Raw genomic sequence first — 27,912 nt, forward strand, 5'->3', positions numbered from 1 at the left:
AAAACCATGGTTATTTTTTGTAACCATGGTTTTACTACAGTAACCATATTTTTTTAACTGAAGTAAAACCATGGTTAATTTTTGTAATATACTATACACTATTTTGGAAATAATTACCTATAATTACCTATTTCCTAAAACAACTAAGGCCTAGTCCTAATCTAAACCTTATCTGGGAAACTGCCCCTAGATGTTTATGGCAGGACAAAAATCTAATGAAGGACAGTTCTCACCTCAGCAACCGCCTCTATATGGATCTTTAAAGAATGAACTAAGCTACATTTAAATGGGAGACTTTATAGAATCCTTTTTACCAACTGTATATAAAATGTATAAATGAATATTTGTATTTATTGATTGATTGATTAACTGATTTTTAGTGTATGTCCTTCTTGTACATATTTAATTACATTGTGCATGCATGTATATAATACTGTGCAATAACAATAGAAAGGTTTTTTATTCTATCTTTTCAGAAATGTAGAAAGTTTTACAAAATAGCTGTTAAAATAGTAATAATAGTAAATGTTCATATATTTTAAATATATTTTTGATATATTGATGACACACTGATATCTTATCAGAGTCTGAGATTGATCATAAAAACACTATTAGATAAATCTTATTAATAAGAAGTTTAGCTGTTTCATAAAAAGTGCATGAGTCTGAACATCTTCATTTTATGCATATTTACTCATAGTGGGTAAGACACGAATCATTTAAGTGCTCAGCGTGATGCCCATGCCACTTCTCTTTTGTAAATGTTAATGGCCACACGCTGAGATGACAAAGTCTGAGTAATTGCACTTTGCAGTCTTAAAGTCTCAGTTCATGTGAGTTCAGAAAGGGGTAAAGTTAAGTATCAAAAACTCATATTTGTGCACACAAGGAACTTTGAGTGAAGACAGATCCTCAAGTAATCGTTACTTGATCAACGTAATGTCAACAAGTCTTTGAGGCACTCAAATTATTTTAAAGTTCTTCAAGTGCATAAATATGATACTTTAGACTTTTTAAAGATTCCTAGAGGTTCTTAGTAGCTTAGACTTAAAAACTTAGATTTATATATATGAAGGTCATATAAACATCTCTAGCAATATATACGCTACAGCAGTGGTTCTCAACTCCAGCCCTCGGCCCCCCCTCCCAGAACATTTTAGATGTCTCCATATATAAAACACCTGATTCAGTTCATCAGCTTGTAAGTGTAACAGTATATCACAAGAGATGACTGATGGAATAAAACAAGGGCTAGGCAGACCAATTAACATTTAAGTCACTTCACATCATTAAGGCCGCAGTCTAATGAGACCTCATGGTGACAAAACATGTCTTACCAAAGCACTACAGCATCAGCATCCCACTGACCCTATTAACATCCTTCTAGTTCATTAGCGGCTTCCCACTTAAATTCTCAACAGACTGACCTGTGCAACAATAAATGTGCATGCAGCAAATGTATACACCAGCTGATCTTCGTGAATCACACAAGAATGATGAGGGTTCTGACGCCAAGTAACACCTTGGTGTGACCTTATCAAATATCTTTCCAACTGGGATCCTCCTTCACACTCACTACAGATCAACAGATGTCCCTTCATCATACTTTTCTACACCCACACACTAACACCTCCATCAACCTAACCAATTAAGTTCTTTCTAATTGACCCAAAGATCCCACCTTTGGTGGCTATATAAGCTTGTTGTCTTCAAACGCTCTTATCTGTTTTTTGCGGGAGAAAAACGAAAAACAGTCCTGCTGAGATGTTCTCCCAGTTCCAGGTGGTTATGGTGACTCTGTCAGTCTCTCTACTGGTGTGCAGTTCTGCACCAAGAGGGGATATACTGCTTCAGCTTCTCCGATCAGGAGACCCCACTGAAGATGAGGTAAGCAAGCATTTTAATGTGGATGTGTGAGAGAAGCATGAAATGTAACAATGCAGATTAAAGTTGTAAGATTGTTAAATATCAAATTCTCTCTTAAGCTCCAGGATCTTTCTCGTTTACTCTTACTGAAGCATTTTTCTGAGTCAGTGGCTCCGGATGAGAGAGATGTCATTGCAGGCAATGATGACCTTGATGTTCATGATGAAGTGATTCGTGAGCTTCCTCTTTCTCAGCGAGAACGTAAAGCAGGCTGTCGGAATTTCTACTGGAAGACCTTCACTTCTTGTTAGTCCTCTTGCTTTGGTTGCTCGGATTATTGAACTTGAACGGTTCAACTTGTCGTTAAATATTTAGACTATAATTTGTTCAACATTCATGTTTTAGAGGATTTCCTGTGAGTGCATTGCTGTTTAATACACAATTAAAACTGAAAATTGTTGTTTGTGATATTGTATGTATTCACCAAGAATCATGAGGCACAGAGACATTAGTAATATTAATATAAAGAAGGCTTAACTGTTTGTTATTTATTATACTTTATTACTTCCGGTTTCGTTTATTAATGGTCTGACTAGTTGCTAAACTGATCTCTTGAACAAATGCCTCGTCGAAAATAACAAATGTTTTGGTTTCCTTAGTAATCTACGTGTTTTTTTTTTTGCTTGTTTTCGAACTTTACTTCCGGTTTCGTTTTTTTAATGGTCTGACTAGTTGCTTAACTGATCTCTTGAACAAATGCCTCGTCGGAAATAACAAATGTTTCGGTTTCCTTAGTAATCTACGTGTTTTTTTGTGTGCTTGTTATATAAATAAACTACGTTTAAATAACTTTGTTATTATTTATTCTAAGCGGAGTTTAGCGGAATTTACGTGCGGACCACGACAGCCGCTTGTTTATGTTGTTACTGGTCTATATTGAATATGTTTGTGGCTAGGTTAATGAATTTGTTTAAATTCCTACTGTGCAACAAATCTTTGGATTTTGCCTGCTGTTAAGTCTGTAATAAATTGTGTTCAGGGAAAGTGCATTTAAATCTGATCAGCTCTGTACATCTGCAAAAAATACACCCAAAAAAGCTTTTCTGTTTATTTTTCACAGTTCATCAGATCATATTTCAGAACATGGTTAAGTACAAATACATTGGACAAAAAACATGCTGGACAAACAGATATGAATTTATGAAAAACACCTTTTCTCTCTGTAAAATCAATTATTAGAGAAAAAATATAAATGCAACATTCATCAGATAAACCCTGACACCAGGGTGCTTATGAATATGAATATTATAGAAAAAATAATAAATGCAACATTCATCCAAAACAGCCCTGAAATCAGGGATGCTTATGAATTAGTAATCATCTACGATGAAAACCGTTTCAGAAAATGCTTTCTGGCAAAAATCCACAAAGGAAAGCAAAATAACACCGCAGCATAGAGGGAGTTGTTGGACGCTTTCTAACATGTTGGAAAAATACGTAAGCAAAGTGGCAAAGTGATTTTCACAATAAAGCAATTTTTGGCAGCAAATTATTTCAGATGGACTCTATTATGAAGCAACCTTAATACCAAACAAGTCAATAAATAAAGCACACAGCCACCTAAACAGTTTTGTGCTTATAGCTTCTGGATAACTTTCACTGTTCATTTGAACATTAGACCGTAAATAGTGTTTTTAGACAATCAAAGCCTTGATTGACACCTTGACAGGTAACAGATGAATGTTGACCATTGTTTAAATGTAACAAACAACTAAGTAACTATGGGTAAAAAACAGCATGCTTTTCCATTTTTCTTTTGTTAGTCATTAATGGACAGATATTTAGTAATAAAACTGACAAAGACTTTGATCAAATTGAATAAATTCTAAGTCACATTATTCAGTTATCTACCCTAGCAGCTGCAAACGTCAACTACTGTTCTCAAGTTAAACCATCCCTCCCTTTTACTAATCAGACTAATAAGTCAGCTCAAAAGCACCATTTTCAATCTGGATTTAATATTCAAATTTACATCAACCTATTAGTGATCTAACACGGTAGGTTTACTGTACACCCAACACTTTACATGACAACTAACTAATATCTCAAGTCAAGAGATTTCCTTCATTTAAGAGGTGATGTTACACGAACCCTTTATTCCTATTTAACAGGTTATGGCTTATAATAGTTTTAAGGTGACAAAGCATTCATATTAACCTAAGCTGGTTGAAACGACAATATCAGAGCCAAGAGCTGCCTATGTTAATATTTCCAACTTTTTATCATAATAATCACTCAGTAAATGAATTACAGTGATAATATCCTTCAGTAACCACAATCATACGATTCAAGTGTCAAAATAATGAGTACAGGACACTATTGTGCTCAGCATAGGATAAGAGTGGAGTGGATAAGTCAAATGGAGGTCGGAGTGAACTCTCAAAAAAAGGTATACTAAAAGGTGCATACTAGTACCTTAGAGATACATACAGATACATCAAAGGTTCATAGTTCCAGTGACAACTTTTGTACCCTTTGTGTTTTCTGAGTGTGTGGGGACAATGCAAAATGACCCCAGTCGCCATCAAAACTTAGGAACTATAGTCTAAATTAAGCTTTGTCTAGTTATGTTAACCGTGAGAGTTTTTATATTGTAAAACTTAAATGGCAGGAACTGTGTTTCCAAATGCTCGAAATGTACCCTGTTCAAAACCCTTTCATTCTGTATACATTTTGTAACTACACGCACACACATGCACGCACACCCATGCACGCAATATAACATCACATTATATTCACCACCTTTTCTTAAAGGAAACAACTTGAGTGAAACTAATCTAAGAACAAGAGCTATTGTTTTTTTTAGCTTACTGCATCCCTGAGTTCGGGAGGTCTTCAAATCTGTGTGACATCTAAAAGTCGAAAACTTGTAAAAATACCAGGTGATGATTTTTAGACAGTGGTACATTCCGAATAATATCTATTATATAGAAAGGTTAAAAGGAGATGGCACAGGGATGTTAGCAGTCAGTGGAGATTTTAGCAGAGAGGTCTTGGATGCGATGGGCACTGCAGCTCTTGCACAAAATGTGACCGTCCAAGGGATAGCAGCCTCTTCCCTCACCCTCAGAGGAAAGAAGAAGTCCACATTCCTACAACCAAATCAAACATAGTTTCCTTCAGTTTCTATTTGGTCTGAATCATATGCTGATATTAAAATGTAAAGATCTACAAGTTCTCGCACCTCACACACATAGCAGTTCACATGAAAACTGCGATCCAGTGCGACAATCCTCACGGTCTCCTCCTGTCCAGGCTCCGGCATTATAGGATGCCCACATACAGAACAGCGGGGGGCAAACTTCCTGTTTAACCAGAAAAGGTTTCATCATTTAAATAACAAAAGTGATTGCAGTAAACGTATGACTCTTTGTCGGGCCTCACAAACAACATGCTTAACAAAACGAATAGCGAATGAGTACCTGTGGAAGTCATCAATACAGTGGATCTGAGAGGTGGCATCCACGGTAAAAGGCACTCCATCCAGGCAACATCCACATACTACGCATGTGAAGCAGCGAGGGTGGTAAGCCTTTCCCATTGCTCTTAGGATCCGGTCTAGGATTGGCTCAGAACATTTTGAACAGCGCTCAAGTGTGCTCTAAGTAAGTAGAGAGGAGGAACAAACAATAGGAAAGTTTAAAAGTTAAGGGACCTGTTGAGGTAAGACAGAAGTATGACATATAGGTTTCCCGGACAGGGCTAGTCCCACACTAAAATACATGTTTGAACTGCCTTAACTTAAAAACATCTTGCACTGATATCTCTTACAATATCAAGATCCACACTAATATTGTTTGTAAAAACTACCTAAATGTCCTTAAATATCAAAGGCCTAGCTTAGTCTGTGAAACTGCCCCTTAAATGTAAAATATGCAACAGAAAGCAACTCTCAATGTCTCTATGTGTATTATATAATATTATATTACTTATTTATATAAGCATTTGTTAGTTCTGCTGTGTGACATGCAATAGGCAACTCTTAAATGTTTTGAAAAATGTTGTAATTTATCACACATGCTGGTTTTATGTAATATTTTTAATTAAAATAATACATTTGAAAACAAGTTATTTTAAGCCATTGAAACACAAACAACAGATCTATATGTGTGCGCTCTGTGAGGAGCACACAAGGCACGCAACCGCTGCTCATTAAGCTTGTGAGCATTTTTCCTGCTTTATTGGCCTTACATACATATATGCGTCAAAATTCCTGTCTTTGCAAGTATTCTCATAAACAGGACCACCACTTGCTTGAGAGAAAGTGAACAGCTAAAACAGAAAACGCAGACTGTGGTCTTAAAGGGAAGTTACCTAATTTTGCTCCTGTATGTCATTTATGTTTATCAAACAGCATTAAGAGAAAATCTCTCACAGCTCTTGACTAAATCACTTTTCTACCTTAAATAAAATATACATATAAATACATACATAATTATTTATTATCATTCCTTTTTATTTAGTTTTGATTTTTACCTTCTTTTTATGCTTGCATACTGTACTTTCCGGACTATAAACTGCACCGGAGTATAAGCCGCATAATTCAAAAATGTGTCATTAAGTAAGGGATAATGTAGAGGCAGCCGGTAGTTATCGGGAAATAAGCCCTGACAGTGTGATCAGGACCCGACGCGAAGCGGAGGGTCTTGTATCACACTGAAGGGGCTTATTTCCTGATAACTACCGGCTGCCTCTACATTATCCCGCTTATTACACGGCTACTTGCCACATAAGAAAAAAGCCGGACATGAATATGAATTTGAAACATTTTATTGGCATATTTGTTTTAAATTAACATTTTTATCCTTCCGCGAAACTTTGCCCAGATGCATAAAATGATCGTAATACCTTATTAAGATCCTCTGCTTCATACTTGTCTGTCTCCATTTTTTCTCTTTTAGCCAGTCTTTGAGAAGTTTTAATGCCCATTCTGTATTTTTTTGTGTGTTGGCTTCGTAGCTGTCATGCTCTATTTTGTCAAGTTCAGTCTCAGTAAACTGTCTGTGTCTTGTCGTGGTTGTCCAGTGTTTGTCACAAGATGGCGCCAAACAGTAATCTTTATTGATCTTTATTGGCGCGGAGCGATTTTACTCGTACAAGTAGTACCGGCTATGCGTTATTACTTTGGAGCGGTTATTTTTTGAAAAGAACGAACCTGCAAATGTCTCAACTGACCAATCAGAATCAAGCATTCCAGAGAGCCGTGTAATAAGACGAAATAACATATATAAGTCACAGTGGACTATACGTCACATTTATTTAGAAAATTATTTCACAAAATCCAAGCCGAAGAACAGACATTTAATCTGGAAAGGCAAGTTATTCAATTAAACAATAGCGAACAGAACAGCAGGCTGAATAGATGTCTGTACGTTAAAAGTAATATTATCAGTTATTTAAACAATAAACCATATCATACAGAACTTACCTGGAAGGTAAAAAGCTAAATTAACCGAACAAGCCAACAAGCCCGAGTTTGCATACTCGTCATTCCACATCAATGAATCCATTAAAATTACATAATTACAGAAGCAGCATATGGTGGACTTTCACGGCTGTAGATGGTAATGTTGTCTCTTGCCTCATAAATGTCAAAAATAATTCATACTGACTTAAAAGGCGCATCTGATTGTAAGACGCAGCACCAGCCAAGTTATGGAAAAAAATGCGGCTTATAGACCGGAAAATACGGTAAGGTTTTTATGGTATTAAAGATTTTAACAGAACCTTATTAAAACATATAAAACTCTACCGTGATACATATTGTTATCATGATATAAAATGAATCCTATCGTGATAAAACATTTTAGTGATATCATCCACCCCTACCTATGACTATTGGCTAAAACCTTAAAGGTGCCAAAGAATGCATTGAAATAATTTGGTAAATTGTTCTCCGATACCTACATAGAAGGTATGTGGCTCTATTAAGTGAAAAAATTATCCAAAAAACATTTTTACATGTCCATTTACAACCCTAGGATTGGCCTTTAGCAAATGACCAATGGAATGGTCTATTATTACCTTATTTGAAAGGGTCATGAATAATACTGTTGAGCTCTGCTCTGATTGGCTGTTTCACACAGCAGGTCATTTCAGTAGCTTACAAAGTAAACAGAACTTATATTTGAGCCTGTATCAGAAGAATATATATATATTTATGAATAATTACTTATTCAGAGATTGTTAATGGACGTTTCCGAGTATTAAGTTTGTGTTTTGTTTAGTATGGACCTGCAAATCGTAACTGTAACGTCACTAGTAGAATGTCGGCCTTAATGCTAACATATAGCATTAACTAGCATATAGCGCAGATAACTCCGCAGTCACAACTGTGTTTTTAGCATTGAAACAACATTGTACTTCATTTAATGTGTAATTTAATGTTGGGGTGTATATCACAGTCGGTGTTATGTTGAGTTTGTCCTGATTTTGTATGCATGAGGTTTACATTAGGAGGAGGAAACAATACAGTTTTCCATTAAACCAAATGTGAGAGAATTATTATGGATTTTTTGATGAAGAGTCAAAAACTGATATAGCCCTGAAGTATTAGGAACATATAAAAAAAACTTACACGTGTCCTACAAGGATTTATAAATGCAAACCATTATAAAGAGAAACATTGAAATAAACAAAAGAAGGTAATCATGCCATCTACAGGAGAGAGAGCTTATTATGCATTCTGAATGATGCATACCAGAGAGTATAACCAGAGAGAAAGAAAACAATGGGTTCAAAACAAAATCTAAGACTGATCTAATAGAGACGGGAGACAAAAGGAGCAGACTCACTATATAGCAGCTCTCGCAGTAGCTCTTCTTGTCTAATGCATAGAAGGGCTGGCCTCTCAGACGGGCGTGACAGGTGATACAGGTGAAACACTCCACGTGAAACACCTGCTCCATCGCAATACACCCGCTGCCGTCCCCCAAAACATTATCTCCACATCTAGCACACCTGCCTGAAAGGAAATAAATTATGTTAATCCCCTTGCAAAATATCCCACTAAGATTGTGAAGTATTGACGCATACCAAAATATTCTTCTGTAGGGGGGTGATTCATGTCATAGACCAACTTCTTAGTGAGCCGATCCAACTCCTCTTCTGGCCGTTGTGCTGACCCCTGCTGGAAGAACATGGAAGAACACTGATGATAAATAAATTAAAGGTTTAATAGTTTAGGGTTCTAAAATGACACAAATGCATGCAAAATGCAAAAAGGTGAAGACATAAGTGTTTTACTTACTCTTTATTACATGTCTACCATGCTTTTATTAGCTGCATGCATTGATAGCCACATGCACCACCATTTAAGCTAGATGAGCTCTCTCTGATTCTCACCTTGTTAGACTGATATGCTAAGACTTGTTCTTGGCCTTTCTTTACAGGTGGTCCCTGGCCAGGTCTCCCACCTGGCATATTTCCTGATCCCCCTTTATAGAGTGACGGATCTCCATGAGGTTCCTGGGCAGGGGGTGGTGGAGGTGGGTACCAGCCCTGCCCCTGTGAATCAGGATAATGCGGACGGTCTTGCGGAGGGGGGCGGGAGGCATGCTGACGGGGCGGCGGTGGGGTGTAAGCCTGCTCTGCCTGTCGCCCGCTCTGAGAATAGGTCACTGGCTGGGCAGTTTTTACCTGAACAGTAAAGCGTGGACCGGTGGGGGTGGATGCGGTTGTGTAAGAGGCAGGCACTGGTTGTGGGTAAGGTCTGTTGACAGCAGAGGAGGGAGGGGGGTAAGCATATTCTTGAGGAGGTGTAGTGGTGTAAGGTGGAGACGGGTGGTACTGGCCCTGGAGTTGAGGAGGGTAGCCCATAGCTGGCCTGCTTGGCGGTGGGGTTCCCACCTGGTTGGGTGGATTATAGCGGTCAATAGAAAGGTGGTTGCTGTAAGGCACATTGTCATACAACTGTTGAAAAAAAATTAGGAGTTCTTTTAGTTTTTAGAAAAAAATAAGAAAAACGTACGCATCAAACAATTTAATTTGCTTTGCGCCATGATAATCAATACACATTATCCTAAAATAAATCTCTCAACTGTAGTATGGAAAAAGCTAGAAAAAGTAGTAAACAATAAGGACTGTACCTGTGTGCTTGGGTTCTGAGGGTGACTGTCCAGATCAGCCAACATGGATGTAAGAGAGTCTATTTCGGCATCAATAGCAGAGATGTGCTTCTCTGATCCCCGATTCTGAACCATCAACAGAATGTCAAAAATGTAAATCAAAAAGTGCATCAATCATTGTAGTTGGCAATACTTTTGACCAAACTGATTTAAAGATATAAAGCTTGATACCGAAATGGTTTCTCTTTACCTAACTTATGCAATTGCAACTATAAATAGTCATGTTATGGGGCTTTTCCATTGCATAGTACCCCACAGTTTGGCTCAGGTCGGCTTACTTTTGGGGGCTTTTCCATTGGGTGCAGTACGTAGTTCCCACTATTTTTTTAGTACCACCTCAGTTGGGGTTCCAAGCGACCTGAGCTGATACCAAAACGTGACGCGAAAACACTGTAGATCACTGATTGGTCTGAGAGAATCATCACTAACTATCGCTATAATTTAAAAGATTAGCTTTACCTTCATGCTAGCTTGCGCTGTAAGTTCCCAAACCCCCTTTTAGAGAGGAAAAACATCCACAGGTTAAGAATCAGAAACACCATACCAGTTTATTTTCCAGACTTGCAGTTTGTGGATGACACACTCTCATATATGCTTAAATTCAACTTAAATGAGGCTCAGCGGAGCGCGTCGACTGACGCCACGGGTGTTAGCACAGAAACTGTCATGTGGGACAGAGGTAGTGATAAACGCGATGTGCAAACATATATTTGTGGTGGTCAATATTAATTTTGTGGCGGACTGAGAAATAAATAAATGTATCGGAATGTACAAATACGCTCTAACTTGTATGATGTCACAGCAGTAGGCAGCACAAATATAACGACACGCCTATAGTCCCTCCCACTCCAAAGTGTTACTAAACTGAGGTGAGCTGACACGACCTGACCCAAATCAAACGTGGGGTACTATGCAATGGTAAAGCGCCATAAGAGAGTGATTCTAAACCGATGGGCCGTAGGCAGTGGTTGGATATCGGCTAATGGATTTTTTATATTTTTAAATTGACAAATCTGTTTATTTTCGCATAAAATTGTTTTTATGAATTTATATAAATAAAAACATGAAGTCAATATGCATAAACAAAAAGCCCATTTATGTTTGAATATTGCAACACTCATCTCGCCACAATGTCAGACAGAGCGTTTGTTCATTCAGATGCATTAACATTAAGTTACTGTTTGGATGGATTGCTTTCTGAAAAATCCTGTGAAAGCAAAAGCCACTATGAAAATGCGCCACTTTTTGACGTGCATCCCGCTTCACTTTTTGATGCTCAGGGCTTCCCCTTTCAGCTTTTTTGTAATTATTTGCATGTGTACATTAACTACTTAACTAGCAAGTATACTTAACTAACTTAACTAAAAATAGCTTTTTCCACTCTCATTGGAAGCAATGGCATTCCTGGTTTGTGACGCCTAGGGGTCTTCTTAGTGATGCAAAAGGCATGTCACAATGCTTTGTTTTTTTATCCTGTTGTATGATTTACATTTATGTCATTCTGTGTTTATACCATCATATTTTGAAAGGTGGTCCTAAGAATGTTTAAAAAAAAATAAAAAATCACTGGTGGGACATAAGCTCCAAAAGGTTGAGAACCCCTGATATAAGCCATTCATACATTGATCGCTGAAAAATGTAAACACTGGGGTGCAATCAAAACATTGTTCTGCTTGTTTTAGAACATCCTGCTAAACGGATTCAACCAATGGTGTGAGATTATGTTTGTCCACTGATAAAACCACTTGTTTACAACAAAGCCACTTTAGATAACAATAGACAGATATGAATGCATCACTGACATGAAGCTCATGGTTGGCCAGATGGGGGCTCCACGTGTGGTGGTCCTCTTTGGGCCCCTGGCCTGGAGTGTAGTATCGGTCCCCTGGGTGATAAGCTGTAGACCCTGAGCGATCATCTTGATGCTGGTGCTGCATATTTCCTTTAGAGTAAACAAACACACACAACAGAGAAAATATACTAGGTTAGTTATCCACAGCACAAGACAACAGATAATATTTAGGCCTCAAAACTGTTTACAGAAGAACATATAGATATGTTAAAAATGAACTGTGTTTATTATTATGTGTGTATTAAACTTTATAGAACATTTAGCATTTAATTTTAGTATGAACCATACTGGTCAATTAGTCCAAAAATAAGCATTAAAAATGTTGCAAATGTTCAAATATTATGGGGTATGAGGAGATTTCAGACTGGGTCTACAAAAAAACCCAGCCTTTATCGGCTTCTCACCTGAGGGTCCAGTAGCCATGTATCTTACAGGCATACCATTTCCTCCTGTTCCACCATTTTGGTCATACATGCTATACATGGGCATCTGGTCGGGCAGACCTTTTTTGGGTGGTCTGTAAATGGCAGGGCCAGTGTGTGACATTGGTGCTGTGGCTCTATCTGAGCTACCCAGAGTTCTTGGGGAAAGCCAGGTGGGTCCAGACATACCAACCTTCTATAAGAGAACCACAACAAATCGTATTATCATGAAGAAATTACATTTTGTGTGTTACTGTAGCTCAATTGGTTAGGATTGGCTGAGCAAATGATCATGGGTTTGATCTTAGGGAAAACAAATAGTGTTTGCTGACTGTGTGCAGACTTTAATAGTTCTTAAAATTAAATTATGACACTTCAAATTCTTACAATATGACTTAATAAAGTTACGTTAATAAAGTTAGGTCAAGCAGAGCAGTTTGTTGGCAGTGGTAATACATGACAAAACATGATGATGGAAACTATAGTGAGTGCAGACTCAATTTTTAATTTCTTTTTGATTAAACACAGTATTGCCGTTTATGTCATGTGAGGTTGATGATATGCTGGGTTTCTAGTAGCAACCCATGTTTTCCACGATAACAATAGGCGCTACGTTTAAAAGCAGGAAAAAGCAACCATTCTTCACCGAAAGGGGAATTCCAGTGTTCCTTAGTCAAATTGCCTCTCTCTCCCTCACACACATAAACACAAGCAGACACACAACTTCCACAGGTGCACAGCATTTGCAATGTATTCCTTCTGCTCTCGAGTCTCCCATTGCTACAATAGCCATTGTCCCAAACATCTAGCAATGACCCTTTATCTACACAATCCATGCATTCAAATATAAGAGGAAATGTTGTGTAATGATCGACTTTTCACTTGAGACATCCGGTAATGCTAAAAAGTGTAGGCTAGTCCCATGAACCGAACAACTGAGTGTTTATCATTACAAGTTTATGAAAAACACAGCAAATAAACCTCAGCATGTTATCAAAACACTTTGCGAAAATTCACCATTCACTATTTTTTTTGTTTTATTTGTAGTAATACCTCAGTAAACGCATTGTTTCATTATAGTGTCCATGGTTTAATTATGAAATTTACAGTAAAAGTATGCTACTACAGAGCGTAATCAATCTTCCAAAATAAACTTGTTGACTACAGTTTTACTCTAATAAACCATTGTCATGAAAATTAAAGGGATAGTTCACCCAAAAATGAAAATTCTGTCATCATTTACTCACGCTTATGTTGTTGCAAACTTGTATAAATTTCTTTATTCTAAAGAACACGAAGGAAGATATTTTGATGAATGTTTCTAATCAAACCAATCATGAGCCCCATTGAAATGAATACAATGGAAGTGAATGGGGCTCATGATCGGTTTGGCTACAAACATTCCTCACAATAACTTCATTAATGTTCATCAGAACTCAGAAATTTTTACAGGTTTGTAACAACATGAAAGGGAGTAAATAATGGCAGAATTGTCATTTTTGTGTGAACTATCCCTTTAACCATATTTTTGTCATAACCATGGTTTGTCCAAGGTTTTTATGGCCAAAAAAATTATTTTGTGGTAAGTTTAACTATAGTAATTATGTATATATTTTTGACTGACGTAAAGCCATGGTTAATTTTTGAACGGGCAATTCCAAGATTACTAAGGGATGATGTAGATATATTTTACTTAGGTTTTTCTAGACCCACATGGAAAATATTATAGTATACTACAGTGTAGTAAACTCTAGTAAAAATCCTAGGTACTACAATATTTTGAATCTCACTATAGTAAATATTTAAATAAAAGTATACTACACCACATAATATCCTGCATATTCGAGTGAAATTCCCAGACTGCACCGTCTTGGGTTACGCCCTCAACCGTATACGTTGATACGCAAAGCCGGGGATTGTTGGGCCGACTCGTATGTCGGATTTAATATATCTAGAAAATCTACTCATCTTCGGTATAAACACACAACAACAGCGCGAGCTCTCAACTGCGACAGAGTTTCATCGCGATACAAGTACGAGTTAAAAACTCAACACTGACGGACGTGAGCGTCGTTCCTGGAAGATCTCTGTGCGCGCGAGAGCGCGACAATAACAACGTATTTGCGGTAAACTCTGCTGGGCTTTCAGTTTTCAGAAACAATAGTACATTAACGATTTCCCCTACCTCTTCAAAACGCTGCAGACTTCAAGTCTAGCGTGCATCTGCCTCGCCTCGAGTCGTTTTCATCTGCAAAATGAAATCAAGAAATTGTCATACGATCCGTGCCCGTCTGTCTGTTATATATGATATACAATTACGAAAGTTTTTCCACGCACAGTATTAAAATACCCGTGCACGTATTACTCATACAAACAGTTTCGCGTTAAACATAGAAAATAACCCGGATAATGCGTAGTTGAACCTTAAACTAAACATTAAAGATAATCATGCAATGCGCTACCTTTCTGTCCATGAATAACATAATACTCAGTTTACTTAATCTGTTTATTTGTTTGCTAAACAATGCTAACAGTGCAAGACGCCTCGGCTGTGAAATCCTTCTTTAAAAGTATCTTTTCTAAATGTTTTGAATAAATTCCAACAATAAACGATATCCGCTATGGTTAGGTTTGTCCCATTAGACTTGTAAACCACTTTTTAGTTCCCTATCGGACTGATTTTTAACCTACTTTTCCAAGATGATCTGATCCAGCAGCGACTGACACAGGCCTGCAGCCCGTACGCGTGACGTCAGGCCGTATTTTGGGAATATATGTCCCATACTGGAATGACATACGATGCCTATCCTAGTAAAGAGAGAGAGGGGGGATTTATTTGTTGCCTGGGCAAACTATTCTGAGGCATATCACTTGTTCTCAAAATACAATGGAATATTCAGTTTTATGTTTTGCTCCTGTATTTGGTTTAAATAAGACAATGCTAAAGCGACTGAATAATATTAAGTTAATCATCTATTTGTAAAAAAAACTGCACACTACATGACACATGTTTTAACTTAGATCTCCTTTTGACCTTTTAATATTGCACGTTGTCGCAATCCACATGGCCGTTTGCGAAGAAATATAAGATGAGTGGGGAAATTCCTCCTCTCAGAAGCACTTCTCACATGATGTTAACAAACAATGCTAAAGATATCTGTGCCCCATTGCACCGCCCTGCTTTGATAATATCTACCCTCTTGTCTACAGGCCGGCATGCGCAACTAACCGCTGTTGACTTTGCGACTTATTGTGTGCTGATAAGGTGGTGATTATCAGCAACCACATACTCACAACCAACCATCAGCCACGCGGACATTTATCTTAACACTTTCCTTCGACTATCTAAATGACTTCTTATCAATTGTCCACCCATTCCTTCCCATCTTCTGCAAGGTACCACTCAGGGGTATCCTCATTCCTCAATACTCTCCTTTAGGTCCATGCTCTCTCTTGTCCACTGTAGTCAGGGCGTGTGTAGTGTAGCACCCCTGCAGGACCTTCACAATAAGGTACAAAGTAATTTTTAAGAGTTTCTAAAAAACAGTCCTGCTTTGGTCAAACAAGCTGCCAACCTCCAAATGATCCAACATATGAAAACCTTTTTTCATAGTGTCATTCTTTACCATTTGAGCTACAGGGGAATACAAATATTTTTTTGTTATAGAAACTTATAGTCTTTGTATCTGCAGACTTCACATTTTGGGGTTATAATATAGAGAAAAGCTACCCTTAGGTCCAACAATCTGGGAAAATGTTTTATAATGTGTAGTTTCTTTGGACATTGACTCATTTTTTTGTAGTTTTTTCTTAAAGATTTTAATTCTCTAATCAAAAGACTTGTTTGCTTTGCATAGTGTTTGTTACAAGGACCTTTTCTATAATTTATGTGCTTGCTTACATGGGTATTAATAGAGTATTGTTGTTTGTAGGAATTTTTTCTTAGATCTGTTTCAGATAATTTTTAATGCTTAAGATCCTATGAATAGCCACGTGCTTACAAAAGCGGTAACCCCTGACCCGAAATATCTTTCACATTTTTAGCTGCAGACAATTCAGCAAACATCTTGATTATTTGGCTGCTAAGCTATTTAATGATCCTGGCATACAAATTGTTTTCTATATAAAGACTTGTGTGCTCTTTATTCTTGGAGCTTTTCTTAGGTTTTGAAATGTTATTAATATCTGGGTCATTCGTGCTTTATTCATCTCACGAGCCTGCGAGTTCTTAACTACCCTCATGCATCACTTGCACAAGCATACACATACACACAAATAATACACATAAATATGCTTTCGCATATCACTCACTTCCAACGTGTGATCCTTTTTAGTACTTCCTAATTTTCTTCATTGTCCATTTTTTCCCACCTCCTGCTACCTTCCTCAAAAGGACAAACACCCCTCTTTAACCACACACCACACCGGATGAGCACGAAGCATGTCCTTATATGTCCACATCTCTCAGATTCAACAGGAAGAGGCAGTTTATTAAACCACAAGCATTGTTCCTACAAACAATTCAATATAAATATTTTAGTTTAGGGTTAATATTTAAGGATGGTTCCTAACATAAGACTATGAATGCTTGCAAATCGTCATATTTTCACAGATTTGGTTTTCTCCTGAAAGTTTTTTGTTAAACTGTTTATTTTATTCCACCTAGAAATTTCTAGGCATTATAATATCATCCAAACTATTATACAGTCATTGCACTCCACTCAGGTCATTTTGCGGGACACACGCAGAGGCACGCAGCTCTACAGGTCTGATTTGAATAACGGAGCCGCTGCCAGTCTGACAGACTATATGGTTTCCGTTAATTGGCCGAGCTCATTTAGTAATGGTCTCACTTTTCCTCGGCCGCCCCCTCTCTTCCGTTGCTCGCACAATGCCTGGAAGTCGCCTAGACCCACATCTCCCTCTCTGTGTTTTTTCTTCTGTTGTTTTTCTCTCTCTCTTTCTCTCTTTTTTCCCTCGCACCAAAGGCACAATTGATTCAGCCGGCATCAAAACAAATAGGAGCACAAGGACACACACACGCACTCAACACCCCAGTCCAAAAGACACTTCCGACTCGCATTACCATACACAGAGCATGTTTAACCACAAACAAAGGATGAATTCATTAATTGCATAATGACTTTTCAAAGCTTAATGCTTATTTGCTGTTTTGTAACAACTATAATTATTAGTTTTAGTAAAACTAGAATACCACTTTCGTTTAGTTAGTTTAGTTACCTATGGAGACCAAGTGAAATTTGAGTAGTCATCTGCTAATATAGATTCAGATGTTACAACTTAAGGCCTGGTTTCAGACACAAAGTTAAGATGTTAAAGCATCTTATAGAAAATGCCATAGATGAAGACGTTATATAGACAAATCATTGGCACTGGCATATTTTAAGATCTTGTCAGTGCGAGTTATTTTCAGTTTAAACATGTGTTTAGGACTAGCCTTAAGCCTTGTCTGTGAAACAAGAGAAAAGTGTATTAGGTTTTAGTTTACTTTTACTGTAATTGATTTTCATGTACAGTTATTAACTCATTTTGCATCATAAAAAGTGTATTTAAGTCTAGACATGACCAAAAATGATTATGCTATATTATACTATTACATTATGTCACCTGATACCATGAAATGTAAAGCTAGAAGTATAGTTCAGTTTTTACGCATACGTGAGGGTCCGAGGCAATTTTCGTCATTAGAATAGTATGCGCGCCACCGCTTTGTTACATTGTATGCGTCTGTTGTGCATTATCATATAGGAGAATGTAGTATGTAGCCATAATGCAAATGCATCTAACGTCTGTTTACACATACAAATCAATTAAACTATGCTTTGCAAGGCTTGTGCATTCGACCGTGTGCGTACGTGTAAAAAACACTATCTTCCAGACTATATTTGTACGCAAAGAGCATGCGCATACAGGAGAATGTAGTGTGTGGCCCAGGAGATGCATTGCATTTTGTTGCTATTCGCATGTTTCGAACATCTGTGTACACGTACAAGTCAAATCAATTATGCTTGGCAACACTTGCGCATTCGACCACGCGCGTACGTTCGCGTACACATAAAAAATAAACTATATTCCTTAACCGCACACTTTTTGTAATGGTATGGCCGCACATGCATGTAGTATGAAGCTTAGGAGATGTATTGCATTTTGTCGCAATGCGCATGCGTCAAATGTCCGTGTACACATACGAGTTATTTTTTTAATATGTTTTACTTAAAAGCTGTGGCTTATTGTTACTTTGTAACAAAGATTTTTATAAAATGTGTGCTTTTTTAAGTGGGTAACCACCTAAAGCACACTACCAAGTGCAAAAGAACAACCTAAAACCATTTCGAATAAATAGCAACTGTATAGCAACACCTTGCTAACCATCGGCCATCTTTTTTTGTATTGGTAGGCACTGCTTGCTGCTTTTTTAGAACGAGAAAAAACTACTTTAGCATTATTAGCTGTTAATTCTTGTGTTGTTGTGTAGTTTGCAATCCCATCATCCAGGAATGCGTTTGACGATTAACGGTTGTGTGGTTATTGCACGTGCTTGTATGCCGGTTGGTGAGTTTAGCTTAAGTGAACCACGAGAGAAGATGAGGTAACTTTCCGCTTGTTTTTAAGTTATTGGACACCTACACGGCCCCCATATCCCCTGTCTCATTCTCCTGCTTGCTTTATTGACGGATGTCCTGCGCAGGCGTTTCATCCCTGGTGTGTGTGTGTGTGTGTGTGTGTGTGTGTGTGTGTGTGTGTGTGTGTGTGTGTGTGTGCATAATTGTGTGTGTTTCACAGGAAGCCTTAAGAGGGAGCAGTCTATGGAGCAGAGGGGGTGTTCCATAGTTCCTGCACATCTGCAGGCTACATTTCTCTATGGGTGTTGCGGAGTTGTTTTCGATCGTGAGAGAGGGGTATCACCCATATCACTTTTTTTTTATTCCTACTTCCTTCCTCGCATTGCCCATAACAAGCTTTCAGAAGCGCACACACACACTGACAGGAAGCCAGACAGAGGTTTCCGGCAACCCCTAAGAGAGGCAGGTGAGGCCTAATTTTGCCCTACCTGCTGACCTTGCTGTATTTGGCTGGTTGCTTATCTTTAGTCTGAACTAAGGTTGTGCCATTTGTCTATTTAAAATTGCTTATAGGAAGTAACTCTCCAGATTCAACTTGAGTAGACTGAGCTGAGTAAAATCAAGAATCAGGGATGTGATTTTTGGTATAAATACGGATTTCCGTATTTTCTGACCTTGGTGGAATGACTTGTCTTTTTGCATTTTATTTTGTGATAAAAGAGGGAGTATGCGTGCTATGCCGTCATCGAACATGTATTCCAGACATTAGATTTGTTTAAGTTCATGCGGCGCCACAAAAACCTACCTTTGTGGCACCTAATGTCTGGCATACATGTTGGGTGACGGTGAAGCGCTCGTCTACAAACAACGCATGCATAGCCCTCACCATTGCAAAAATTTAACTCATCGGATTAACATGATTTAGACAAGTCATCAAAAATCACATCCCTGTTTTATAATCTAAATTGTCTGTCAGAATTAAATAATTATAATTATATAGTTATAATGTATTTTTGTGTATGTTATGGTGTGCATTTTGTTTCTGCGCACCGGGGAGGGGGTTTTGGGTTCCTTCCTTCTTTTTTGTCCTTAGCCAATCACATGCCTGAGAATACAATTGACTTATGAATAAGGCAAACTATATTTTCCTTTTACAGCCATTCATAAACTAGCTGCTAAATAACTATGCACTAAAGACCACTCTGAACACCATAATTGTAGTGGGGACTTTTGCATGAGGAATATCCAGCCCATTCTCATGAAATGCGTATAAATAGGACGCAAAGTCTTGCAATACGTACGCCAAATTTTGCATGCATATGATACGCCAGTCCTTCCCCTTCACTACACAGCGCATCTTTTTATGTCATTTTATGTGTTGGTTTCTAATTTTTTGTCACTTGGGTTTGGGTAAGAACCACTTTTTGTTACAAAAAAAGGCATCCTAACCCAAACCCCAATTCTTACCCCAACTCCAAGCGACTATGGTTAAAAATAGACAAAAACATGGAGAAACCTATGTATTAAATGACAGGACTGGCATATCAAATCCAGGCAAAATTGGATTTTGCTGCATGTATACTTTTCACACTGTGCTATTTATATGCATTTCATGAAAATGGGTTGGAATGTCAGATATTCCCGTAATAAATCCCCAATGTTCTCCCTTTTATTTAGGAGTAAATGGAATAACCATATTAATTCACTTTTTTCTTTAAGATTAAAAGCAATTAATGTTTTTCCTAAATTTTTTCCTAATTTTTATCCTAAACAATTTACAGTACACTTATTATACATACCACCTAGAGCAACCTTGTATGTATTCTTTTTATATAAAATGCATCCGAAGCATTCATTTGATAATTAATCATATTTAATCAAAAGAATGACCCAACGATGCAGCATCCCAGTAGAGAGGATTTTATATTGAAGTTGATATATTTGCACAAACATCCTCTGAGACAATTTCCCCAGTCCTGGACAGACACTGGGTCGTGCGAGTTTGCTTTGGTTAGTTGAACTCCTGGACAGTGTTGACAGGACTTCTGACCCTTTGACAATGCACATGAGCCCACGCAGGCAAACACACACCTACACATCAAGCATGCACTCTAACACACAAACCTACATTCCCTGCATTCTTCTCATCCTCACAAAATACAAGTGGACATACACAAAATACAAATTTCCTGTCATCAATGAAGAGACATTAAACACAAAGGGCTCTAATACACAATCATAAATACAGAAACGCAGGGGCCTGGAGCCTTTTCCCGCTGAGTTTCCACTGCGTGGGCTGGACAGAAAAGGGGGATTTGGATAAAAGTTGGCGTTTTACGCTGATCTCAGACCATTCTTTCTTATCTACATTCCAGACTGGGTCATTACGAGTACACCTCTAAACTGACCTTAGATCAGTGGTAAAAGACAGCTTCTACTAACACAGGAAATAAACACCCGGCTGAATGGGACTTCCTGCACGGCATTATAAAGGATACTCTCTGTTAGGTCAGACCGGTCAGTTTTACTGAGACGAGGGTGAGCGAGAAAGGCTGGACCTTTTAAGATCAGAACGACAGAGGAGCTGTAAGGACAGAGTGGTGCGTGTTCTCGTCCCTGCTGGTCGGGGTAAGTTCCTATTTATTAAATCTGTTCATGTAAAACTGAGATTTATTGGCATTAAAAGACAAACTGATTTAATTTTAGTATCATTAACATTAAATGAAAAATCGTTAATTTTTTATTGTTCTGATAAACATGCAAAATGTGAATAAAGCATATTAATGCATCCAAATTCAAATTTTTAATGCAGAGAATACAAGTAAAGTCCTAATTAATTTATTCACTATTCTCAATTCTTTTTTCATGTTATGTTAAGTTGCATGTATTTTTTAAAGTTTAGTAACCTTTTAATGCTTTTATAGTCAATGCATTACAAATAGATTATGACTTTAATTAGAAAAGCAGTTAATGGTGTAAATTTGTAGTTGTTTTATCAACTAAGCTAGAATAAAATAGTTTGCATCTGCATTACCATTTAATATAGTAAAATTATTCAATATATAGGCTAATACATTTTTTTATTGAAATTTAAATGTGATCCATGCACTTTAAAATTAATTTGTCTTATATGATGACAGGTACGAGTAGGGAGCTGGTCTCCCCAAACACATGCTTCTGAATCGTTTCTCACCACTACAGACAGGTACAAATTTACTTTATACATATACATTCATATTGTGAATAGGCTCAATTGCAAAGATGTATGTAGGAGGCAATATACCTACACTATTTTGATGTTTATATCCAATATCAATCAGTGAAATAAATGAAAATGGAGGAACATCACCTAAAACCCTCACAGCATGCTGCAGCCACCAATGTCATAGAGATGGAGGGCTACGTTAAAGAGTTCACACGCCATTCCAACGACGTATTGCTGAACTTAAATGAACTCCGTCATCGGGACATTCTTACAGATGCCACACTGCTAGTAGGAACCACCAAGTTGCGCGCCCACTGCGCTGTCCTCATCGCTTGCAGGTCGGTCAATTCACCTAATTTCACCCCATCTCCTCTTCTTTCCTGTCCCCTCTTTTCCTGTTTGTGTCAAGACATCAAGGCAGTTATGTGGCTTCTTTACACTTGATGGTCAACGCCTTCCTCTTCTAATTTGCCCCATGTGGCATCTTATTTTGGGACGGAAGAATGTTGTATCACAGCAGACATTACTTTTTGAGTCATTTCTAAGCCTTGTTGCCCAGTAAAAGTGACCTCAGATCTTCTCCTGTTTAATTTCTCTTAACATTTGAAAAACTGCATGACACTTTGGATAAAATCGTCTGCCAGATGCATACATTTCCTGTCATGTCATGTAAAAATAAACATCTGTATTTATCTTGTCCCCTAGTGGGTTCTTCTACACGCTCTTCTCTCGTCGAGCGAACGGTGCTTGTGGGGACCGAGGGCTGTCCCTTACCCTGCCGGAAGGGCTGGACGCGGGTAGTGTGTCCATGCTGCTGGACTTCATGTACACCTCCCGCCTCCCTTTAACACCCGGTACAGTTTCTGGAGTGCTCGTCGCTGCCACCTACCTGCAGATGGAGCATGTTGCCGACACCTGCCGAACATTTATTCAGCACAGGTGAGACTGAAAACCAAAACAAAGAAACACATTTTTTGAAAACAGATATTTGCAGGCATTTTTGTTGTATATATAACTGTATCTCTGTATGTGTACGTTACCGGTGAGACTGACAGTGTGTTTGTTGTTTGCTGTGCAGTGGGAGGGTCTCCATGAATCCCTGTTTGATGGAGACAACCTCTAGAGCTCCCCTTGGTGGCAGGTCCCCACCTGCACATCCCATCATCTTCTCATCCCCCTCCAGACCTACAAATGAGGCAGAAGATCCCATACCAGACCGAGCCAGGTAAAAAAAGAGAGAGGGGAAGCTTAGGAATTAAGTTTTGTGTGCATTTCTGCTTTAAAAATTTTGGAAAAATGAGTGCTACAGTTCCAAATGGGCCAAACCAACATCATGTTGTATTTGCAGGGTGCCAGAAGAAAGCATCTCAGTGGATTCAGGAACTACAATGACTGCGGTCCCCACGTCTCAAACTCTGAAAATAGAGGAACTCGATTCTTTACCTTCATCTCCATCCACCCTGTTTCCAGACAGTCCATCTCATTCCACTGGCCATCCCAATTCACCCGCTGAGTCCAGCAACTGCAATCTGTCTCCCCAACTTAAGGTGTGTTTGTCTGTATGTATGCATACTGTAGACTTGGAAATTGAATGCCCTCAAGTTATCTTTTCAAAATATTGTGTTTATAATGTTAGGTAACTAATTTATTACTTTATGTCGATACTTCATCCCAACAGAAACGAACGGAATCTAAGCCCACTCCTGATCCAAAAGCCTGTAACTGGAAGAAGTACAAGTATATTGTCCTTAACCCTCTGTGTGCCACACCTATAAAGGAGGAGGAGGCGCATGGAGAGGGGCATCAAGCACAAAACCACTCCCACTTTGAGAGTGATAAGATGAAAGCTTCATCAGAGACAGTCAATGAAGTGTGGGGAGGGAATGAGTCTGGACTGAATAACAGGTGTGTGTGTGTGTGTTATATGTAATGGCCACATATAACTTGTTAATCAGGCATAATGATAAAATACAACGGATGCTTGGCAGTTAAAAGGACAAAGCTGTATATTAACACCAATCTTTTTTTTTTCAGGAAAAGCCCAACTGTTCCGAAAATATTTTTTACTCCCCATAAGGTTGTTGAGCACAGTTTTCAACCCCTGACTCTTTCGATGACTGAGGAGAAAGGTCAGTGAAGTGTCTTACATTTAGTTTGATAATATAGGGGCGGTTTCCCGGACCGGACTTATCCTAGTTCATGTTTGAGCAACCTTAATTTATAACAGCTTGCACTGACATATCTTAACATATATCGGTGCCATTGTTTTGTCTCACACCAGTATTGTTTTTGTAAGGTGAGTTTGTAAAAACGAATATAACTAAGGCATAGTCCTGGATTAATCTTAAACACGTTCCGGGAAACCTCCCCATAATGTTATATGCCATACTTTAACTTAAATAACGTAATTATTCAACTGTATCCATTTTGTATTAAATAGGTCTCTGTAGTCCTTATGTATGTACTCCAGGACTGGGTCAGAGTATCAGTCAGAGTCATTTCCTAGGCCAACATCCAATCAAAATTGAGAAGTTTTCAACACCTTATTCTGGAAATCAACGCAACACGAAACAATCCTGCACAGGTGAGATAACTTTATAAGACTCAACAGATATGCTGGATGAATAATACCACAGCCTTACTTCTCTCTTCTTATGATTTTCATGTCTTGCTTTTTCTCTCTCTATAATAGACAAGCCGTACCGCTGTAATGTGTGTGGGGCGCAATTCAACCGGCCTGCAAATCTGAAGACTCACTCCCGCATCCACTCTGGAGAGAAGCCCTACCGCTGTGACACATGTGGTGCCAGATTTGTCCAGGTACTGCTGCACAGCATTACAAATCCTCTTTGTCGTAAAATAAGTTGCAACCCCAAGATTCTTGCAAGTGGACTGTTTACTTTGTGGTTGCATGTTGTAATTGTGTGGATGTGTGTTGTAGGTAGCTCACCTGCGTGCACACGTTCTGATCCACACTGGGGAAAAGCCATATCCATGTAACACCTGCGGAACGCGTTTTCGCCATCTTCAGACGCTAAAGAGCCACCTGCGTATTCATACTGGAGAGAAACCCTACAGCGTGAGTATTTAAACTTATACACCAATATACACTCACCTAAAGGATTATTAGGAACACCTGTTCAATTTCTCATTAATGCAATGGTGTAATGGTGTGGGGGATGTTTTCTTGGCACACTTTAGGGCCCTTAGTGCCAATTGGGCATCATTTCAATGCCACGGCCTACCTGAGCATTGTTTCTGACCATGTCCATCCCCTGTACTAAAATGGCCCCCACAGTCACCAGATCTCAACCCAATAGAGCATCTTTGGGATGTGGTGGAACGGGAGCTTCGTGCCCTGGATGTGCATCCCACAAACCCCATCAACTACAAGATGCGATCATATCAATATGGGCCAACATTTCTAAAGAATGCTTTCAGCACCTTGTTGAATCAATGCCATGTAGAATTAAGGCAGTTCTGAAGGCGAAAGGGGGTCAAACACAGTATTATTATGGTGTTCCTAATAATCCTTTAGGTGAGTGTACATAAGGTCAATAATCAATTGTCAGTATGACGCAGGGGCGGCCGATGACTTCAAAATATGTGTTCGGTGCATCATGTGAACCTATGTGCATCATGCGTCAAATCAAAATACGCACCTGCTCCACACGCGTCGAAAGGGTTTATGATAAAAGAGACGCTCACGTTCACAAAATATTTGCAAGACACTCACTTAACACTAAACTCTGACTACACATGCGATTATCTGGCAGATGAGCATCTCTTTTATCATAAACCCCTTTGAAACGTTTGCAGCAGGCAATACATGTATTTTGACATCACGCATGATACACACAGGTTCACATGACACACCGAACACACATTTTGACATGACAAACAACACACATGATGGGCTAAATACATGTTTTGACGAGCTTCACATTGTGCGCCCTCGAATAAGTAGGGTTGCAACAGTTGTTTACATAAAATACCAGCCTAATATTGTGAAAACGAAAACATATGATTATCATAAAAAAACAATAAGGAAACCCCACCTCTAACCCCACAGGGGCAAAGGCAGTCGTACGAATTAATACGAATTAGCCACCTCATAAAATACTTACGAATTGCGATGTGATACCGTTAAAAATACATAAGTAAATATGTTTAAAATCTCACGTTAGCTCTTTGAAATCTTTTTTTCAGTGTGAGAAATGCCACCTGCACTTCCGTCACAAGAGCCAGCTGAGGCTTCACCTGAGACAAAAACATGGAGCGATTACCAACACCAAGATCCGTTACAAGGTTCTGGCTGACCCGTACCAACATGGACCCACCCTGCTCCAAGCTTGCTAAGGGAAACAAATATTATATACAGTATATATGGGTCAGACACATGTGCCCTAAAAATTTGCTATTGTGTCAAAAAACTTACAATATAAGCTGTGGATTGATGGATCTTTTATAAAGTATTTAAATAATTTTAAGAGGTGGAGTACTGCATTCAAGGAGTGCTTTACTACAAATATACCATAAATATATATGCAGTCTCCGAGAATGTAGTACTCCTGCACTAGATGTGCTGAATTTAATCTTAATTTAACATTATTTGTTAAACTATTATTATTTATTTAGCTTAGCTTGTAATTCTAACATACAAACGGCTTCAGCAAATATAAACAGAAATGTGAGTCCTTTAAGCAATATGTTTGTGTGGTCATGATGTTAAAGATGGTTTGTGAGGGAGTTTACCAGGAGTTCAGATAAGAGAGGTGGGAGTTGAGTACAAGTAAGATATTCAGGGATGGATGGATGAAATTCGGCAGGAATTCGACATATGAAAGATTATGAAGGAAAGATAATGCAAGTTTAAAGAGGGAATTAAGCATGTTCAAGAAAGAAGAGATAAAGGGCAACACTTTATATACGGTATCTATTTATTTTTCATTTGCCGAGATCTTATTTGTTCATTTATCCATCATGGCATTTGTGTTATTATTGTTTTGGGACATAACAGGACAATGAGAGTGGGGAATGGCAAAGTTAAATATATATAAGTTGCTTATTTACTACCATTTATTCAGTATTCTAATGTGATTATTTGAATGGCCTGGAGCCTATTTGCTTTCGATTTATAAGGATTAGCATTTAAGTGTATCCATAGCTGCCTTTCAATAATGTTGTTGTTTAAATTATCACATTTGTGATGTTCATGGTGTATAATAGTTTTGGAGTCCAAGCAGGTTGAGGACTCTCACTAGCCAAAGAAAGATACATGTAAAGAATGAAGATGAGGATAATGATATGGACATTTTTTGTTACGCTCTTTTGCTGGACAAAGACCAATTTTATATAAATGAAATGTTAATAAATTAATTCTCTTGGTTGAAAATCTTTATTGTGTGTGTGTGTCTGCTTCTCTAATTTCATGAACTCTTCACATTGAGAGTTTCGTTCAATTATAAATCTCAAAAGGTTAAACTTGAAAGGAGTCGATCAATCTAGTGGTGATGGTTGAATAAGTTAAACTACACATACAGTTTTAATTCAATGACTGCCTCATTCTTAGAACCCAAAAGAACAAAGAGTTTACCTCTTAGCCCTTCCTTCCTACGATTAGCTCACAACTTAGACCCAACGACTCACCCCAGTGTCTCGCGTCTCTATGGGTGGTGTTTTAATAAGAACAATGAAGCAACTGCCACCTGTTTCCGGCCATAGACAAACACCGGGCACACACACACAGACTGTTCATCATATGTGTAGTACTGTATAGATGCTTTTTTCTGCAGAA

At 38.3% G+C, this 27,912-nt stretch overlaps 3 protein-coding genes across 4 annotated transcripts; 2 read left to right on the forward strand and 1 right to left on the reverse strand.

Moving 5' to 3' along the window:
- The first annotated feature begins 1,745 nt into the window (after positions 1-1,745).
- Positions 1,746-2,562, forward strand: sst5 (somatostatin 5). Its single transcript, XM_073813651.1, has 2 exons — positions 1,746-1,887; positions 1,986-2,562. Exons 1-2 carry the CDS (start codon positions 1,765-1,767, stop codon positions 2,175-2,177), a joined length of 315 nt encoding a protein of 104 aa, XP_073669752.1. The 5' UTR covers positions 1,746-1,764; the 3' UTR covers positions 2,178-2,562.
- Positions 2,563-2,960: 398 nt separating this feature from the next.
- Positions 2,961-15,115, reverse strand: trip6 (thyroid hormone receptor interactor 6). 2 transcript variants are annotated; one of them, XM_065248568.2, is made up of 11 exons: positions 15,018-15,115; positions 14,512-14,574; positions 12,309-12,522; positions 11,855-11,994; positions 10,014-10,118; positions 9,271-9,837; positions 8,962-9,052; positions 8,721-8,890; positions 5,349-5,527; positions 5,111-5,231; positions 2,961-5,018 (listed from the first exon to the last, which is right to left on the reverse strand). In XM_065248568.2, the coding sequence occupies exons 3-11, from the start codon at positions 12,511-12,513 to the stop codon at positions 4,887-4,889; spliced, it is 1,710 nt and encodes a 569-aa protein (XP_065104640.1). In that variant the 5' UTR covers positions 12,514-12,522; positions 14,512-14,574; positions 15,018-15,115; the 3' UTR covers positions 2,961-4,886. The 2 variants fall into 2 exon arrangements, with proteins under 2 accessions (XP_065104640.1, XP_065104639.1); XM_065248567.2 differs by having other exon boundaries at positions 8,962-9,055; positions 15,018-15,114.
- A 6,276-nt stretch (positions 15,116-21,391) lies between these two features.
- On the forward strand, positions 21,392-27,533 carry bcl6b (BCL6B transcription repressor). The gene is made up of 12 exons (XM_065248569.2): positions 21,392-21,538; positions 22,051-22,115; positions 22,231-22,453; positions 22,821-23,054; positions 23,194-23,340; positions 23,464-23,662; positions 23,794-24,020; positions 24,150-24,244; positions 24,556-24,699; positions 24,808-24,935; positions 25,057-25,194; positions 26,325-27,533. The coding sequence occupies exons 3-12, from the start codon at positions 22,239-22,241 to the stop codon at positions 26,472-26,474; spliced, it is 1,677 nt and encodes a 558-aa protein (XP_065104641.1). The 5' UTR covers positions 21,392-21,538; positions 22,051-22,115; positions 22,231-22,238; the 3' UTR covers positions 26,475-27,533.
- The last annotated feature ends 379 nt before the right edge of the window (positions 27,534-27,912 follow it).

Source organism: Paramisgurnus dabryanus, chromosome 2 (genome assembly GCF_030506205.2).
Source record: "Paramisgurnus dabryanus chromosome 2, PD_genome_1.1, whole genome shotgun sequence".
NCBI lineage: Eukaryota > Metazoa > Chordata > Actinopteri > Cypriniformes > Cobitidae > Paramisgurnus > Paramisgurnus dabryanus.